Source organism: Rhipicephalus sanguineus, chromosome 1 (assembly GCF_013339695.2).
Source record: "Rhipicephalus sanguineus isolate Rsan-2018 chromosome 1, BIME_Rsan_1.4, whole genome shotgun sequence".
In the NCBI taxonomy this organism is placed as follows: domain Eukaryota; kingdom Metazoa; phylum Arthropoda; class Arachnida; order Ixodida; family Ixodidae; genus Rhipicephalus; species Rhipicephalus sanguineus.
The window spans coordinates 210,126,168-210,145,318 of record NC_051176.1 but is presented as its reverse complement, the minus strand read 5'-3'; the positions used below and the strand labels follow the sequence as shown (position 1 = coordinate 210,145,318).

General features: G+C 47.8%; 1 protein-coding gene across 2 annotated transcripts in view; it reads right to left on the bottom strand.

The window, feature by feature from the left end:
- LOC119406516 (cobalamin binding intrinsic factor) overlaps nt 1–19,151 on the bottom strand; it is a 111,059-nt gene that overhangs the window by 19,712 nt on the left and 72,196 nt on the right. For both annotated transcript variants that reach the window (XM_037673258.2, XM_049419006.1), the window contains exons 4-5: nt 14,253–14,422; nt 11,133–11,349 (exon numbers count right to left, since the gene is read on the bottom strand). In XM_037673258.2, the coding sequence (XP_037529186.1) occupies nt 11,133–11,349; nt 14,253–14,422 (387 nt within the window). The remainder of the gene's footprint in view (nt 1–11,132; nt 11,350–14,252; nt 14,423–19,151) is intronic.

The window sequence follows — 19,151 nt, the reverse complement described above, 5'->3', positions numbered from 1 at the left end:
CACTCACGGTTCTGAAATGCGACTTTCCTCCTTCTCGCTTCTGTTGTGCAGGGCAGCACTGCACTCTGAGGAAAACAACTTCCATGTCTTCGCAAGTAGAGAGTGACGCGATGGTGACAGCGAGTGAGAATAGTGGCGTCACGAAAACAGAGTTCCTCGCATTCAAGCAATTTACAGTGCCTTACATTCAAGCACTTGCAGAGTTCGAGTGGCATCCCACGACATTTTTAGGCGCCGTTTTCCAATAATTGATGCTCTCTCGATCGCGGGCAATGTTATTGAAAACTAACAACATTGCCTGCTCTGTGGTTTTATTATCTTACCGACTGACGAGAGGCAAGCGACTCGCAGAAGTGGATAGGGTTTCAGTTAATCCAAGCTACCGAAGCGATACTGGATCCCCAGGAGAAGAACGGTGCAATGGCGCCTCCGACTGGTCCCGTCCATTTGCATAGCTTGCGGTGGCTCGTCGACGATCTCAGCAGCGTGAAACGGTGCATTAGATCTAACGTATCCTCAGCGAAGAAGAGTTGGGTGAACAGCGATGTCGTATATGTGCGCAAAGTGCCCGACAAAGTCATATGCTGCCACGCAAAATATTTATTTCATGCAAAATGATCCATTCTCGCCGGCAGCTGCACACAACTAACGCCAAATAGATCGGCGGGCAGCCATCTTGTATTCCGTTCATGACGGGCCACTCTCTAGCTACTCGCATGGTTATTCGGTTTTGTTCGGTATATTAATACGCTCCTTAGTGCGTATATGCCACTTCGACGTGTCAGTTTTTGTGGTTTCGTGACATCGCGTGACAGACAGGCGATGTTGGCGTGGCCCTGTAAGCTTCTGCTAATAAAGCTAAGGGCTGATGGAGAGAAAGGAGCACAATCTGAATTTTTTTTTTCGTTCTACCTACTCGCGCATAACCAGTGTGTGCACGCAATTTTGAAAGTGGCAGATTTCGCAGTTCTCGTGACGTCGCTTTACAAACCGGTGATGCAGGCATGGCCCGAAAGGTTTTTGCCAATCGCGGAGGGGAAGTTGGAAACACGGAAAAGAAAAGCTTGGGATAGTTTCACACTATAGCGCGACCCTGGTGTCACAGAACTCAGTAAAAAAAAAAAAAAAAAAAAAAAAAAAAAAAAAAAAAAAAAAACATATCAAACCTTGTGCTTCCTGGCCAACTTCTAACGAAGTAGAAATATATTGGCGCACCTCGATGTTTCAAACAGGATCCGAGCAAAAATTAGCAATCATCATCACCGAAACGGGGCGACATCACTTTGTTCTTGTATCCTATCATGCCAGCTGGTTGTTTCACCTCGACACTGGTATTATAGTATATATACAGTATATTTCATCTCGACACTGGTACAGTGAAACCTGGGTGACATAGTCCCACTTCTGACACCAGTTGGGAAGCGACTTTAGCGTCAATAAGCCAATCAGCTTTGTTGCCCACGCCAACATCGAGGATTTGAAAATCGTCGGGCTCGTCACGCACAGCGCTCACTCGAGGACCCTTCTCACTACAACAAGCAGAAAAGTGGTTAGCGCCACGGCACGAGAAACAAGTTTTCCCGAACGTTGGGCACTTGCCTCTTTCGTGGAAGCGGTTGCATTTTGAACATCTGAATTGCCTCCGTGTTTTGATCTGCGCCACCTCGATTTCAGGCTGAGCGTGACTTTGCTGCGAATTTGGGGAATGTTCTTCGCACGCTAAACATTTTGAATGCTGATGCATTTCGATTGGCGCCACTCGTTTTTCCGCTTGAGCCCATGCATTGTTTTGCTCGGCACATACTTCCTCCGCCTTACAGATTTCTTCGGCTTTGCGCAATGTAAGGTCCTTAACCTTCAGCAATTTCTTCCGCAATTCCGGATTAATGGTACCGAAAACAATCTGATCCCTGATCATAGAATCAGTAAGGTCCCCGAAATTGCAACTTTGGGCTAGCTTCCTCAGGTCTCGAGCAAAATGTTCAAATGGCTCTCCCTCGGTTTGAGAGCTTATGCGGAAGACACCGCTCGTGCACCTCGTTATGCCGACAGTATTCTTCGAACTTTTTCGTCGCTGTTCCGTAATCCTCTTTGCTTTCGTTCTCCGAAAATGAAAAATTGTTGAATACCTCTAGGGCGTCCTCTCCGGCAATGGTGAGCAGGAGCGCTGTCTTGGCTGCCTCCGACCTTGGCTCTTTTGCAGTCTGTGTTGCTTGCAGGAACAGCTCGACTCTCTGCTTGAAGAGGGCCCAATTCTTAGAGTTATTCCCTGACAGTACCAGCGACGGCGGCGGCTTCACTAAATCCATATCGTCGGTGCAAGGCTAGGCCCCTTCTTTCGATACGTTGCTGCTTGCCCAAACCGACCCCACTTCTGACACCATGTTCCGGGGCGCAGTGACGACACGCGGCATGGAAACAACAAGAACGAGAAGTGTTTTATTCATGGTCGATTGCAGGTATATGTAGCTTTGGTTGACTGACAGATAACAGACACGTGTTACGCTAAACATTACTCAAAAGGGGTTAATCCGGGAGCGCATGCGCAGCTTGACGATACAATACGATCACAGCTCACACGACTTTTTCACAGCTCATACGAATGTTTCGTACAATATGTGTACGATCGATACAACAGCAAATTTTAGTTTGGGTATTTGTTCCAATACAAGTTTTTTCGCTCTCAGTGCTTCACATTTTGGGCACGCCTGAGACCTCCCATCACCCCCCCTCCCCTCCCCCGTGCGCGACCTCCCCTCCCCCCCCCCCGCGCGCGCGCGGGGGGGGGAGGGGAGGTCGCGCACGCACGCACGCACGCACGCACGCACGCACGCACGCACGCACACACACACACACACACACACACACACACACACACACACACACACACACACACACACACACACGCACACACTTTTTTTGTTACGGTCTATAGGTTTCTGTATACTCTCTTGCACACGGCGACGTTCATGGGCGCGTCTGTGCGTCTTCGTCCGTGCTAAGTACACATGAAAGGCTCCATTTTCATGCGTTTGCATTATTATACGATCCCACCTATCGCGACTTTTTCAAGAAGGTCCTCCAAATACTCCTCGCCACTCTTGCAAATACTTTCTGACGGGCGACCCCTCGAAGCTGCAACCGCCGCGGAGCTTCGCGGGTTGATCGAAACCGCTCGCTGCATCACAAGCAGCTTTGAGCCATGGCTCCGAGCGCTCCCGATGGCCTCCGACCTCGGTGTCTGGCAGCCGTAAAAGCGTGCCCATAACGGCACTCGGGGCTAGCGGTGATGCCAGACTCAAAATAGCGACGGTAAGAGTTAAAGCGATAAATCACAAGCCGTATATTTTACTCGAAATCCGGACGTCTCAAAGGCCAGTGTTCTTATCTTCGGATGTTCTTTTCTGCCTTTTCATCATGAATCTTGCTCAAACAAAAGTATGCCGCCGCTGCTGACAATACTGTTTACACTGAGCCGGACATCCGTGAATTATGAGGAGCGTCTTCGCAGCACCAAGTACGGTGCTGCTCCAACGTGGAAAGAGGTGGCAGAAGAATGCGAAAATAGAATCAAACTGACGAATGCGATAAAAATGCGTTATTCTTAATCGCTCAGCAATGGTTGGCTCCCACAATGAACTTCGCAGTGCATGCCCATTGCTGGCGTTATGCATGTAAACATATAAAAAAGATAACAAGAAAGCAGCAGCCGGTTCGCAATTATATCTTAAAAAGAGACACCACACCCACGCCCCGTTTGAAACGGAAATAAAATAAGACAGGATTGAGGCTTGGAAAAAGAAGGAGAGGGAGAAACAAAAAAGAGAGCGAGGGAGAGAGGAAAGCACGCCTAACACATCACATCACACGCAGAGTACGAACATCACAGTCAAATCTAGTAGTTTAACAGCGCGACTTTGTGAGCCTCAGACCCAGATGATGCAAGACTATCAGGGAAAAAAAAATCATTGAGTGTTGTTCGAGGACGATTAACTCTCTCCCATTTTCTGAGCATCGCAGAGCGACGACTGCGGAAAGTTAGGCGTTGCAACAGCAAATGCTCACATGTTTCGCTCTACTGTTCACAAGCCGGGCAGGAATGACTCGCGTACACCCATGTCGGTGAAAGTGATGTGCGACGTCAGCACGTGTTGTTGCTGCTTCAGCAGCAGCAACAACCACAACGACAAAATTATTGCGGCGAGTTAAATCACGGTGAGGGGCTAGCGTAGAGTACGATCACTTGGCGACGCATTCATCCGTGTGTGGGAACACGTTGGTGCAGCAGCATAGAAGCGGTCCAGCGTCGTCGAATATGCATAAATTATGTTCGGTAAAGTCAAGGTTGTGCACTGACGTCACCAGATCATCAGCTGCCTTGTTTGCTGAGATACAAGCGCGTGGCGGTACTCACTGAAACGGTACTGTTCGTCCCTAAATTGCATATTGATGACCCATTTTAAGTACTTCTCGTAAGAGGTGAGTTAGCGTTGGCACTGGATAACCAGCTGAGACCTTCACGTGCGTGACTGAAAATAACAATTTTCGATAATTTATAAAATGCACGAGAAGCATTGCTGTACGCGAAACGACTAGAATCAGAGCACACTGGCTTATTGTTTTAAATGTGTCAAAAATTTACCTCACTGGGTTGTGATAGTAGTATCAGGGCCGCAAGTACTTTTTCTTTATTTACGTTCGCATGAATAGTTAGCTTGTTTACATGCATGTGGTATACGTGTGTGTTTGTTATATGGCCGAAAACGGTCCCCAACTTGCAGTGAATGCCATGTGGGTAATCTTGACACCTAAAATTGTTTTTTTTTTTCCATCAACACGGGTTTAGTAAGCTCTGCATGTGGCTTTCTTGTTCTACTTCATTTTGTTCCTATGGGAATCAGGTCGCGGCTGCCGGTAGTAATACTCGCAAAGCCGTATTCAACCACATAATTGTTTGCAGCAAGTACTTGAGCAGGCATGTAAACCACTAGTACACTTTTGCATGCATTAGTTTTTTTTTTTTGCTTTATGGCGGTGGGGCATGACATTATCTGACCGAGATATGGAGCGAATATTGAAATGGTAAAGTTCAGGAATTATAGGCCTGTGTTTCTTATACTTTCTAGCATTATGCGACATATCAACGCAGTTTTGTTATAATTAAATTCCATTTATTTAATTGCGGAAGCGACATATTTCACAGCGGTTCTCCATATATCACGACGCACTTCAGAACAGACGCTTTTAGCGGCTACTATAGCCACATGCTTTTAAGTATTTCGTAGTACGCTTCATTTTCCTGAATGTAAAGTAGAACTCTCCCCGCAGTGGGATACCACATCACGTACGCTGGGGCTAGTTATTCATTGCAGCTATATCATAAATGAGTCTCACTGCAGCTCTATCGCTGGTGAGTGCACAGAGAAATTACTGAAGTTGATACTCTGTGGCGATGCAAGTCATAATTTTCACGCTTTTGTGCTAGAGCGTGTCACGATATAATTTCAGGGTTGTAATTGTTTTGGAGGCACCAGGTCTCGAACTCCTCGTTCCGCAAGAGCTTAGAAATACTGGCCATGTTTAATTTTTATAGTCTCCTACCCATTCTTTAACGTGTACTATGAATAAGGAAGATCACGTCAAAGAAAGAAGAGGAAAACTACATATAACTATAGGTCGACAAGGAAGTCTAAGAGGTTATGAAAGAAACGTACACAAGCTGCATGGGTGTTCCAATAGCTCGAAGTATCAGGGGAAGTCGCAATGCGATAAACTAATCTGTGGGTAAATTTGCTTAGAAGTTGCAGCACTATTAGTAGGACAGACAATAACAGAACGAAAGAAAGAAAGAAAGGAGAAAAGAAAGAATGACTCTCAGTTCGGCTACAATACTACAGCCGCACTGAGCGTTTCTCATGAACAAAGAAATTGCTGGGCTCTTGAGATAAGATCGGCTATCAAGTCAGCATGGCAGACACCGCAGCTCGAATTCCAGGCCGACATTTGCCGGCAACGATCAACGTGTAGCATAAAGCATTCCACGTGCTCTACGGTGGCACCTAGACATTTGAGGGGCTTCCCTCGGGCATCGGCGTGTCTGTAAACGTCCTAGCTCTTGACAGCCTAGCGCGGTCAAGCACTTACGCACTGGCGAGCAGCGACAGTATACTTGAATACACGTAGTGGCTATAAAAATTACACCATCTCCTGCTAAAGGGAACCATGTGTGGATGCGAAGCAGCGGGAAGATGGTTCGCTTGAGCGGGAGATGGTGTAATTTTTTTTTAAGAGCTGGCTCGCCAGGTTCTTAAGCTGGGGCGAAGTCCAGCGCCGTAAGCTGCATCCATCCATTCAAAGCGTCGTGGAACGTGGAGAGGAACGCTAAGCTCGTCGGGCCTCCCCTATACCTGGCCGCTAATTCTCACAGGGCGAGCGGGGAACGCGGTCGACAGGCGCGCAAGAGGGGGGAGTGTAGGAGAGGAGAGAGAGGGGGAGGGGACGCGCATACGCTGGCGCTCATCGCGGCGTTGGGCAGGAGAGAATGAGGCGCGCGAGAAGGGGGGAGCGTAGGAGAGTAGAAGAGAGAGAGCAGGCGCAAGCGCAGTGGAGCACGGACGCCACCGCCGGACACAGCCCCGAGCAAAAGCTGCTTCGCATCTAAAACAGTTATCGTACGGCGATCTCGCTCCTTTCTCACTTTGCCACTCTTGTGGGGCCGAATGACTGAAACGATTCTTATACTATACCGTGTCTTCATTGTGTCATATCAATCTTCGATGGGGCGACACAAGATAGAAATGTGAACGTCATCGTTGCGTTCGCTCTGTCACGCGAATGTTGAGATCAATTATTTGTTAGATTGTCGTGTAAGTTCGTCGAAAAACACAGGACTCTTTAACTAACTGAAGTGTTGTGTGGCTCAATGCGCTTCTTCAGAAGGCTTTGCTTCGCCGCGGGGGCACATGATCTTCAGGTGAGAGAGGCATATCCTGTTTAAGTTTATTATTGACAGTGATCTTCCTTCAACTGTTGGCGACGGTCACTAGAATCAGCAGTCGGTTGATCAAGTAGCACTGCTTAGTGGGCACAGTGGGGACGTGGTGGAGTCGAGGCATCCTGCTGATTATTCGTGTGGTCGCCTTGTTACCTCTCTTGGTAGAGATAATCACGTACGATCTGCCTAAGCCGCATTTGACGTGGTGGCACGTTCAGCCCCGGTCATTAACAGAAGGAGCTCAGGCGTAAGCATTAAGTGGCATGCCTTTGAACGGTCATACAAGCCTGTAGTTAACAGACATCAAGCCTACTTTTCTCATCTTGTTAGAGGGCCCCACTGGGACAGCATCCTTTCGGCCTCACGAGGAGAACGAAAGCAGAAAAATTCAAGATATCTTGCTCTAACTAGTGTCGAACAACGCTCACTGAATTAATGTGGCGTGCCACGTTGCTTCCTTGTTTTCTAGAATTCGCCTCTGCACCGCCCATTAATATATTTCTTACAAGCTATGAACGCATCTCATTGGGCTCCGAGAGCTCAAAAGAAAGGTGTCTCTATTCCCAGCGGGGGCATGTACGTACGTCCCCTACCCTGCAATATGCACCCAGTGAATCTCAAGCATCGCAGGGAGGCCAGGGCCCGTGTCACTCACAAGCGATACGGGTGTCAACCCTCCACAGCCTACACAGATGTGGCGTCTGACTCCGGCTGAGCAGCCACGACAGCTACTGTAATCGTCAATAACGAATGTCGAAGTAGGATATCGATCCCGCCAAACAATTCCGTAGAAGCCTAGGAAGCTGCCATAGCCTTCGCTCTCCCTCAAATCGAGGTGGAAGTCATCACTACCGACTCTCAACAGGCGTGTCGCAGCTTTGCTAGCCGCAGAATACGTACCAACACCCTCACAATCATCCACCATAAACCGTTAATAACACCAGTCATCATCAGCAGGGCGCCAGCCCACCACAGCATTCCTGGCAACGAGATCGCCAACCTCGTGGGTCGGGATTTGACCCACCGAACCGATGCCGAGTAAGCCGTGTCTGGGCGCATGCATCCTCCATTCACGTACCATGACATCAGATAACATTATAAGCTTACCCGAGGAACATACCCTCCAGCACATCAGTCAGTACCTAGAGACCACGAGAGATTACTCCCAGCTCTACAGGTCCGCACATTCCCGCACCCAACCATAAATCACCTCATAGCCCCTACACAATTCTCTCTGCATTGCCGCTTCTGTGGAGAGCCCGGCTCCCTTCAAAATATATATAGTAGGAGGGTACAGACAATTCGCTCTAAAACGTCCCAACCTTTACCCCAAAAATGAGCTTTGGGAGAGAGCCTTGGCCAGCTCCAACCTCGAGGATCAGCCAAGGCTGGTTGCGAGGGCCCAGGATACGGCCCCAGCTCCATCATGGACTAAGGGCGCCTCTCCTTGGGTATACCCATAAATAAAAACGTTTATTCTCTCTCTCCCTCTCTATTCTCAGCAGGGTTAGGATAGATTTTTGTGTAGTGTTTCCCCGCTCAACGGTCTGCGCAAAAAAATTCTCAAGAAAGGCTGACGGCCTTTTCCCGGTGATTCATCCACAACGTTAACGGAATGCGGCATCGTTAGTACTTATCGCGGGGGTATAGAGGGTATACAGGGACGCCATTCTTTCACAATTAAGGAGATGGGAGCGTAATCGGCAATTGACATAATTATGACTGCTTGAGGTGGATGCCAAGAACAATTGCTGTAGTGTATTGTGCTGCTCCAGGCGCCTGTATTGGCGTTTTGCAAATTTGAGCACGTACATCGCCTGTCGACGGACTTCTCGGCACGACGCCAGCAAGTGCTTTACGCAACGAGGTCCCATAAGTTGTCATTGCGCGGAAAAAAAAAAAAAAAGGCTGATCGTATTCACGTGTACACGGATAGTTGTGACCTGAGTACTTGCTAAGAGCCGGCACTTGCCTTAACAACGGTGAAGAACCTACGAACATTTTAAGCATCCTGCATGTCTTTCTCCGCAACTTAGCCATTAGCTTTTCACTCTGCGTAACGATTGTGCCGGCAATATTCCGCCAGCGCTAATGTCACTTCCTCGCCACACCAGCACGTCATTTCGGGGATGCGTGTTTCGCACCACGCACGTGCTAGAACGTAAGAAGACCGCATTGTAAAATCCACTATGTGCGGTCAGAAAGAGCTGAAAATGCTTGCGCCATGACGTTCGCGCTTGCACAGTAGGTACTTTCACCGGGAGGATCGCAATAGTGAATCGCATATTGCGCTACCTGTTATGCTTGTCACACATTAGAAATACTGTTGACTTGCCCGTGCCTAGGGTTGAAGACCTAATGATTGAATACCTAAATGATTGAAGACATAAACCAAGTTAGTATTAAAGCAAGGCCGAAAATGAATATGCAGAAGACATAGATAATGCTCAATAGCTTGACGAAAAGAGCAAGAGTCGGCGATTAGGAACCAGAATTTAGAATCTGTACGAGATTATGTGTGTATAGGATATTTACTGACAGGAGAGCCAACTTAGGAAAATGAGATTCAGTGAACGGTAAGGATGGGCTGTAGCGCAGGCGGCACACATTCCCAAATCATGACTGGCAATTTACCTCTTTCCCTAAGCGATAAGTGTACAATCGTTGCATATTGCCAGTACGAGCAAATAGGGCTGAAACTTGGAGGACAACAAAGAAACTCGAGAAAGAATTGAGGACCACACAGCATGCGATGAAACGGAAAATGATAGGCGTAACATTAAGAGATCGAAAGACAGCAGAATGGGTCAGAGAACGAACTGGGGCATCCGCGTTTCTAGCCGACATTAAGCGAAAGAAATGGAACTGGGTTGGCCACAATGCGTAGGACGCAGCCGTTGGTCAGTTGGAGGAATTGAATGGATACCAAGGGATGGGAAACACAACCAAGGGCGCAAGTGAGTTACATGGGGGGGGGGGGGGGTGACGATGTTAAGAACTTCGCAGACATAAAATGAAATCGCATTGCACAAGATAGGGTAAATTTAATTGGAGATTATTGGGAGAGGCTTTCGTCCCACACTGGATATAGAAGAGGCTGCGAAGAATGGTGACGATGACGATGATGATACCCGCCGGGGTACCTTATCACGTAAGGTATCGCGCTGATAAGCTCGAGGGCGCGGGTTCGATTCCCGGCCACGGCGGCCGCATTTCGATGGGGGCGAAATGCAAAGAACACTCATGGGCTTAGATTTAGGTGCACGTGAGAGAACGCCAGGTGGTAATCCGGAGTCATCCACTACGGCGTGCCTCATAATCGTATCATGACTTTGGCGCCACGTAAAACCCCGGCAGATTTTCTTCTTCTTATCATCATTGTTATTATTAATATGGTAATATCATGGAAGGACGTTTCGCTGTCAGAAGCCCTCTGAGATTTGAACAATCCCTCCAATAAATACCTAAAAAACCAATTTAGAGTTTTTTGCTCGCACAAACTGCTTCGTACCAAACACTAACCATGTCTTGTGTCTTTACCGTTGGCTAGCCGTATTCGCTAATAATATGTCCCGCAGCAGGATTGACTGAAATACTCGCTTACGAAGAATAATAGCGCTAGAGTTTAAATGTACACGGCACCCAGGACCCGAATTCATGAAAATGTCGTGAGCTAGAATTATTCGTAAGAGAAAATTTCGGCCATTCTTTACGCTGGACATAAAATTAGAGAAGGCAGCCAGAAGGCAACCTTTGTGAATCGGGCCCTCGATATTTCATCGCTTCTGTTCCAAATACTCCCTTTTTGCCTTCAGCGGCACAACGTTTTGCTGGGATCGGCCAGTCAGCTGGATGTAATGGAAGGAATAGAAACTAAAGCAGAAAAACGATACAAAATTACGAAAATATCTCTGGTTACGGTGCTGCCTCCACCTTGTGCTTTGGCAGGACACTGCAACCACGCAATTTCAAGTTGCTAGCTCGTCACAAAAAAAAAAAAAAAAAAGGAGAGAGAGAGAGAGAGAACAGCGAACTTCGAGAACGCGGTTGCCCCCTGGGTGAAATCCGATCGAGCTTTCATAGCGGTGAACGGCCTCAGTGGACAACGGCCACTTCCCTTGCAGTAGAGAGTTCTTACGCGCCGATGCCGAAGCATTGTCCTCCGTGGAGCAGAATAGCCGAGCGTGCGAAGCGAGATCAGCGAGCGTCCTTCCGGCCAGCAGTGGCGCAGCCTGGGCGGTGGCTAGAAGGCCGCCGAAGTGACCGTCCCTGTGCTGCGAGCGCCGGAGGAAGTTCAGGGCGTCCTGCCGGCGCCAACGCAGATGCTGGGTCTCTGGGTCGACGGCAACGAGAGCCTGCGAAGAAGAGGCCGCCGCTAAAAATGTGTGTCGCTCCAGTGACGTTTCCGCGGTGCGTTGGCCAATTAATTTGCAAATGTAAACGTTGCTTGTGGCGACGACAACCACAACTCCATACGGCCAAACCACAGGCACTGGTTGCGCTGCCCTTGTAAGGGTAGCCAATGTTTTAGTGCTCCTAAAGAGAGATAATCGAACTGACGAACTGTCCGGTCATACTGATGGATCAACAAGAGCTGTTCATTATATTCATACGCCTAATATGCTGACACCGCCAGTCGAAAAGGTAAGCGATGTGATAATCATGCAAAATTAAACCATATGCCACATGCCACATCTATCATACATTTTTCAGCTATCTGGTTCGCTTTAAAGTATTCTTCGAATCCGTATTTAGCTCTCTGTCTTGAGTGGTTGAAATTTCCCGCGCCACGCCCACTGCACTTGTCTGTCACGCCTTGCAACGAAAGTCGCGAAATCATCCCATCGCATAATGACATTTGCAGACTACTTATGCATGGTTAAGTACAACAAATGAGAACAACTTCTTGCGATGTCAGAAAATGGTGAAAATGCGCTGCGTAAGAGCGACGCAATCACAATAAACATCACATTAATCTGCCGCACAAGACGGTGCCCCATTTAGCAAAGAATAGGCTGCCGGTGGCTTCTCGCCGCCGCAGGCGAGCACAGATTTATTTCAATCAATCAATCAATCAATCAATCAATCAATCAATCAATCAATCAATCAATCAATCAATCAATCAATCAATCAATCAATCAATCAATCAATCAATCAATCAGTCAGTCAGTCAGTCAGTCAGTCAATCAATCAATCAATCAATCAATCAATCAATCAATCAATCAATCAATTAAATCATTAATTAATTAATTAATATTTGCACGTAATAAATATTCTACGAGATATAACGGCGTACAGTATTTTATGCGTGAAAACGAAACCTACAGGCGCTAACTACCAACTAACGCTTAATACCAGATGGTCTACATACATGCAGTGAACGAGGAGGAGCACACTTAAGCACTTGAACATACGACACGTGTGCATTTATAAAGCATTCGTTACCAGCTGTCATCAAGAAAATGTATTTCAGTGTTGTCAAAACATGGAGCACACCTGAAGTAACGGCGCTGTAACCCCAAGTGTCTTCGTCTCCCTGCGTCACGTTCTAGCCATAGCCCGTTAACTGCTTGTTTAGGCATTGTTCTGTCTGCCCGATGTACGCTCTCCCACACGAAAGCGGCATTCGATACACAACACCTTCGAAAAGGCAAGAAACTTGACACTTTTGATGGAGGCGAAATGCTAGAGGCCTGTGTACTTAGCTATATCAGTGCTCGTTCAAGAGCCCCAGATGGTACTCTCCACTACGGCGTGCCTCTTGATCATATATCATGGTTTCGGCACGTAAATCTCCAGCAATAATTGTAATTTACACTTCTTTTAGTTTTCCACTAGTGATGTCATCCTGCACAACGCGGTGTAATTTTCAGGAGCTAACATGACGACCTTCGCGCCTGCATTTTTTTCAGCCTTCTTGAGATGATGTGCCGTTGCGTGAAGATATGGAATGAAGGCCACCTTCTTTTGATCATATTACTCATTACTATGCGTTACCCTCATTGCTTTTGTCACTGTAGTCATGCTGCCTTTTATGCAGAATCCGTGCCCAATTCTCAAAATTTTCTTCGCATGACCTGCGTATAATTAGCTGCCATCGTTCACTTCTAACTGCCCGACATGACGACGGGGTACCAGCTCGAAACAGTTACACCCTGGTAGCCATTCGTGGAATACAGAAAGTGTTCCATTACATGCTTCGCCAATGTAGCTTGGAGGATTGCGTCCATCGCATTCTGTCGGAAAACACCATCTCTTACAATATACTCTGTCTGCGAAGAGCGCATAAAATGCTTCTCCGTGGGAGAGAGAATACAGAAAAAGCAAAGAAAAAGGGCTACAAGTCTTATAGGAAAGACAAGGCTATGTGCGCGGCAGCGGTGTTGCCTTTATTGTCCGATGAAGCAATATATGGGAAGAGTGTCGCACCCATACGACGCTCACGTTCTCACATTCCCAGAGAAAGCATGCGGCTGCTCGTGTCGCAACACGTGCTGTGCGTTTGCGCAATGCTTAACAGCTGCACTGAACTTGAAGCCTACTACGTCTGTTCGCGCAACGAATGCAGTTGGTCAGATACGGCAAGCTCGTGGCCCGATGAGGCTGCGAAGTAAATGTATGCTCCTTCGATTCCCGGTAAATCGCCCCTGCATCGCGATATCGGTATGTCACTGAAAGTGTGGCCATCTTCTGTGATCGCCCGAGGCCCATACGCTTTTCGTTTTCCTTACGCTTCTGCACGTTGCTCAACAAATCGAGCTCTTTTAGTAAGCACGCTAACTTACATGTACGTTTTGTCGGTATTTGTTTACAAAAATGAATTGCATATACGTAGTGAACATGAAGAATTCGATGGCGTATACGTCTGGCCATGCTTTTTTTAAGTACGTATGCGAGGCATGGAACCCTATAAAAAACAAAAAAGAATAGAAAGGAATAACAAATTGTCCTCATTGATTTTAAGGGGTGCCAACCATAGCAAAGGTGGCACTATCATAGCAGCTCCATTTCTTCGTTCACGTTTGCCTTCGTCCCCCCCCCCCCCCCCACCCCAACGCGATATTATTTCGACCACGGAAAGTGGAGTCGAAACTAAATACACGAAATACACTCGCGCACACAGTGTTCAGAACGGTGATTAATACCTGATGTATTATCAGAAAATGAAGCCAGTCCCTATAGTTATTAATTTGCAATCAAAAAGGCACTTGCATTTTCATATACAAAGGTTTTTAACGGATCACTTCATGCCCCTTACCTGGGTCACAAGGCCCGTGGTGTGCACGTTCCCAAAGCTTCCGTCTCGCTGCTGCAGCTGAGCCACAGGTCTGAGCGCATCGTGGACAGCTGCCGAGCGACTTCCAAGTTGGTTGTCGGTCAAACAAGCCATGGCTAGGACATTAACGGCAAGGGAGTCCATGACAGCAGCTGCAATACACAGTTTACTTCGTGTATAATTTACATGCATCCTCCCCTACACACACACACACACACACACACACACACACACACACACACACACACACACACACACACACACACACACACACACACACACACACACACACACACACACACACACACACACACACACACACACACACACACACACACACACACACACACACACACACACACCACACACACACACACACACACACACACACACACACACACACACACACACACTTGTGCGTAGACCATTTTCATTGGCAGGAACGAGAGAGCAAGAGAGAAAGAGAGAGAAGGGGAAGGGACGCCAACAAGGCACGCGTCCGGTTTGTTACCCTGCACTGGGGATCATACGAGATTATTGAACATGTGTCATATGCGATTTTTCGATAGGGAAAGAAAATGGGGTATCTACAGAAGCAAAGGAAATAGAACAAAGAGTGGCGCTTCATCTGCAAGTGCTTATCGACACCACAGTTTGTCACTGAGGACTGCGGAGGTCGGTTGTGGAGTTTGAGGGATGTATTCTGCGCATGGTGCTGGGCATCGCATAGAGAAACTATGCGAAATCTACGAGAGCTCGGGCGTTTCTGTAAGCGTGGCGAAAACAAACCTCCCGCATATGGGCACGCTTGCGCACGATGACTTTGAAAACGAGCAATTAGATTACTCTGGAAAGCGCTACTGAACAAAAAAAAAAAGGAAAGAAGAAGAAGAAGAAGAAGAACAAGCTGTACTATTAAAGCGATTGGAGAAAAAGAAAGAAAAATGAGAGCACGAAAACCGCGATACGAATTAAACTGATCGGCACAAAGTGGGCACTACAGCGGGTTGTATAATGCACAGCTATTTTATTGGGATTCCAATTACCGGGCGTGAAATATATGTTACCACCAACGGAAGCACTGGCGGAAACCCGCGATTTTTCCTGGAGTGTTATGCACGATGGCCCGAGCTTCTTGGGAACACGAGTTTGCTCCGAGCTCGCACAACGGCGGTCATGACAGGAAGACAGTGCGGAACGCGCGAGAGCAGCGTTGATAAAAGAGGCTTCAAGTGCGAGCATGGCGTCACAAACGCATGTGCGGCATTTGCAGCAGTTTTCAAAAGAACACCGCGTGCCAACGCGTCTGCGCCGCCACTCAGACAACATTTCAACAGTGCAGCGACGTCAGCGTGATTGTCGCGCTATCTTTTTGCTAACTGAAATCGCGCCTTCCACAGGCGTGTTCGTGGGCGTGTGTCCTCTTTCGGGAAGTTCTTTCGTTCCACCTGGAGCATGGAAATTTTCACTCTCGAATGCAACAAGGGCGCACACGCAGCGCTCTCGTGCAGCTCGTCTCGCTTCTCTCTACTATTACAGATAAATAAGTGGACAGGTTACTGCGACTTACAATACCCATCTGAAAATTTTTTCTTCAGTAACGAATCTGTAAGAAGAATGTTCCCATGAACAAGTAAATATTAACATTTCTCGTCGCAAGTGCCACCAGGGGCGCTTGCTTTATGGCTCTGAGTAGTACGTCGTCAGTGCGGTGAATTTGAATGCGAGACATCGTAGCCAAGTGATGATATAACCTTTAGTTCTTCGCATGTCTGTACGATTAAGCTCATAGTTGAATTGTGCCACCCGCTGGCATTGCGGCGTGAGCACTGCTCCTCGGCAAGAGCAAACGCGATGGGCGGACCCGATCTTCGCCGCGGGCGCCTGTCAATCAAACTGATTGACGCGCGAACTCGGGTACGAACTCGTTGATTCTGAAAAGGCCCCAGTTCAACTCTTGACTGTCATAATTCCGGTGTGTCCGTCAAGCGTGTCATGCAGTGGACGCTAAGGAGCAGTTTCTTTGCATGTAAAATAATTTGGTCATCTTGCACTGGGGTGCTATGCAGGATGGCCCGAGCTTCTCGGGCACACGAGTTTGCTCCGAGCCCGCCCTACGGCGGTAATGATAGGAAGACAGTGCGGAGCGCCTGGTAGCAGCGTTGATAAAAACGGCTACAAGAACAAGCATGGCGTCACAAACGCATGTGCGGCATTTGCGGCGGTTTTCAAAGGAACGCCGCGTGCGAACGCGTCTGCGCCGCCACTCAGACAACATTTCAACAGTGCAGCGACGTCAGCGCGATTGTCGCGCTACCTTTTTTGCCAACTGAACATCGCGCCTCTCATAAGCGTGTTCGGGGGCGTTTGTCCTCTTTCGGGCAAGTTTTTTCGTTCCACCTGCAGCATGGAAATTTCTACTCTCGAAGTCAGCAAGGGCGCACACGCAGCACTCTTGTGCAGCTCGTTTCGCTTCTCTCGAATATTACAGATAAATAAATATACAGGTTACTGCAACTTACATTACACGACTGAAAATTTTTCTGCAGTAACGAATCGGTAGAAGCAATGTCTCCAGAAACAAGTAAACAATCACGTTTCTCGCCGCAAATACCACCAGGGGCGTTTGCTTCATGGCTGTGAGTGGTACGTCGTGAGCGAGGTGAAACTGAATGCGAGATATCGTAGACACGTGATGATATAACCTTTAGTTCTTAGCAACAACTTGTAGGTTTGGGCGAGTCGGTTCATGATGCGAAAACTAGAAGCAGCGCGAAAAAAACGACGACAAAAATAGGAAGACACACAACAGGACTAGCGCTGTACTGCCAACTGAACGTTTATTGAAAAATCACCACTTATAGCTATGCCACCAAAAACGCCTTGTCACACAAAAAACGCCACAAAAAATCAACGATTGCGGACATGCGTATTGCTAAACTAACAGGTGTTTATCATGAGGGATCTTTTCTCGATAAACACCTGTTAGTTTAGCAATACGCATGTCCGCAATCGTTGATTTTTTGTGGCGTTTTTTGTGTGACAAGGCATGTTTGGTGGCATAGCTATAAGTGGTGATTTTTCAATAAACATTCAGTTGGCAGTACAGCGCTAGTCCTGTTGTGTGTGTTCCTATTTTTGTCGTCGTTGTTTTCGCGCTGCTTCTAGTTTTCGATTTAGTTCTTCGTGCGTGTGTGCATAGTCTGTGCGAATATGCTCATAGATGAATCGTGCCGCTCGCTGGCGTTGTGGCGTGAGCACTGCTCCTCTGCAAGAGCAAACGCGGTGGGCGGACCCGATTTTCGCCGCGGGAGTCTGTCAATCAAACTGATTGACGCGCGAACTCGGGCACAAACTCGTTGATTCTGAAAAGGCCCCCGTTCAACTCGTGACTGTCATCGTGCCGGTGTGCCTGCCAAGCGGTTCATGCGGTGGACGCTAAGCAGAGCGTCTTTGCATTTGAAATAATTTCGTCAGGTTACACTACTCGTGCAATGCTGGAGCCATAGTAGGAGCTTGTGTGATCACCTAGCTTCTTTCAGCTTTTGACGTCGCTCGTCTACTCAGTCTGCTCGGTCTGCTTCGGAGTGAAGACCACGTCGGTTCGGTCTCAAGTTTGATGGTAATAATGAGCTAGGTCTTAATTAAAATGATATAGTTCTGTCATAATTGGTAATGTTCTAATCACCACGTCATTAATTACACATGTTGAATTAGCAAAGTTTTAATTAGTGTGAAGCTACTTAGCAGACCCCTAATTAGCGCGACCCTAGTTAGCGTTGTTTCAGTGAGTAAGGTCCTAATTAGCTCGGTTTTAGTTGGCGCACCCCTGATTAGCGTCGCATTAATTAACAAGGCCCTAATTAGGTCGAGCTTTGCTATACACGGCTTCATTAGCATGGTCTTATTAAGATGTGGCTTAATTAGCTCGGTCTTAGCATGGCATGGTTTATTCGCTTGATTATAGCATGTCCTGACTGAATTAGCTAGGTATACCACCCAGCCAATTAGCTAATCAGCCGGGCGCACTTGCTCGGGGAGCGAGCAGATGGTGAGTAAGAGGGCGAAGAGGGCGCGCGCCGTACCGAGCAACGCGCTAGAACGTACAAGCCGACCATGATGATTGTATACACGTGGCCTCGGCGATTAGCTCCGACCGCGGTGTTGTAAGGCACTCGGCCGGAGCTAATCTCAGAGGCCACGGTGTTGATTATTCTAACTGATACTTAGTGCAAACATTAAACGCCTGAAAAGTAATTTAAACAGTTCGCACGTCTAAAAAATATCGTTAGTAAAGGTTTCTGACACTTTTCTTGCATGGGTGCACTTCTGCACTCGGTGGAACGACAAACAAATGAAAGAAGATGCTTCTGGTTTGAAGACATCATTCAACCGACCTTGACATGACGCCGCGTTCCATCTTAACCAATGGAATGCAGCGCGCGCTGAGCGGGGGGATTTGACCTTTTCGTAGTTAGCTCGTTCAAAAGGAGATGTCGCCAGAGCTCGGAAACATTCTGAGTTCCGCCGAACTCGGGCCATCCTGCATAACACCCCTGGACAGCTTGATCAAGCGTCCTCCTTGTTTGCATGTGGTCCCTTTTGTTTATTTCGAAGGCGGATAGCGTTGCGTGATTTGAAACCGGCTGACGATAGTCTGTAAGCGCGTGGCAGTGGACGCGGCTTCGTTGGGCCGAGATCGCAGAGCAAAAATTCAGCACTGCAGGACCAGGGTTACAGCGGTGTCTCCTCTTGGAGCGCTTCCGCTTGATTATCTTGCAGTGGCTCGTTGACGATCGTGGCGGCTTGAAACGGGGCGTTAGATATCATAGGCCTTCAGAAGGTGTGGTAGAGCAATGTCGTATACATGCCGAAAGGTTT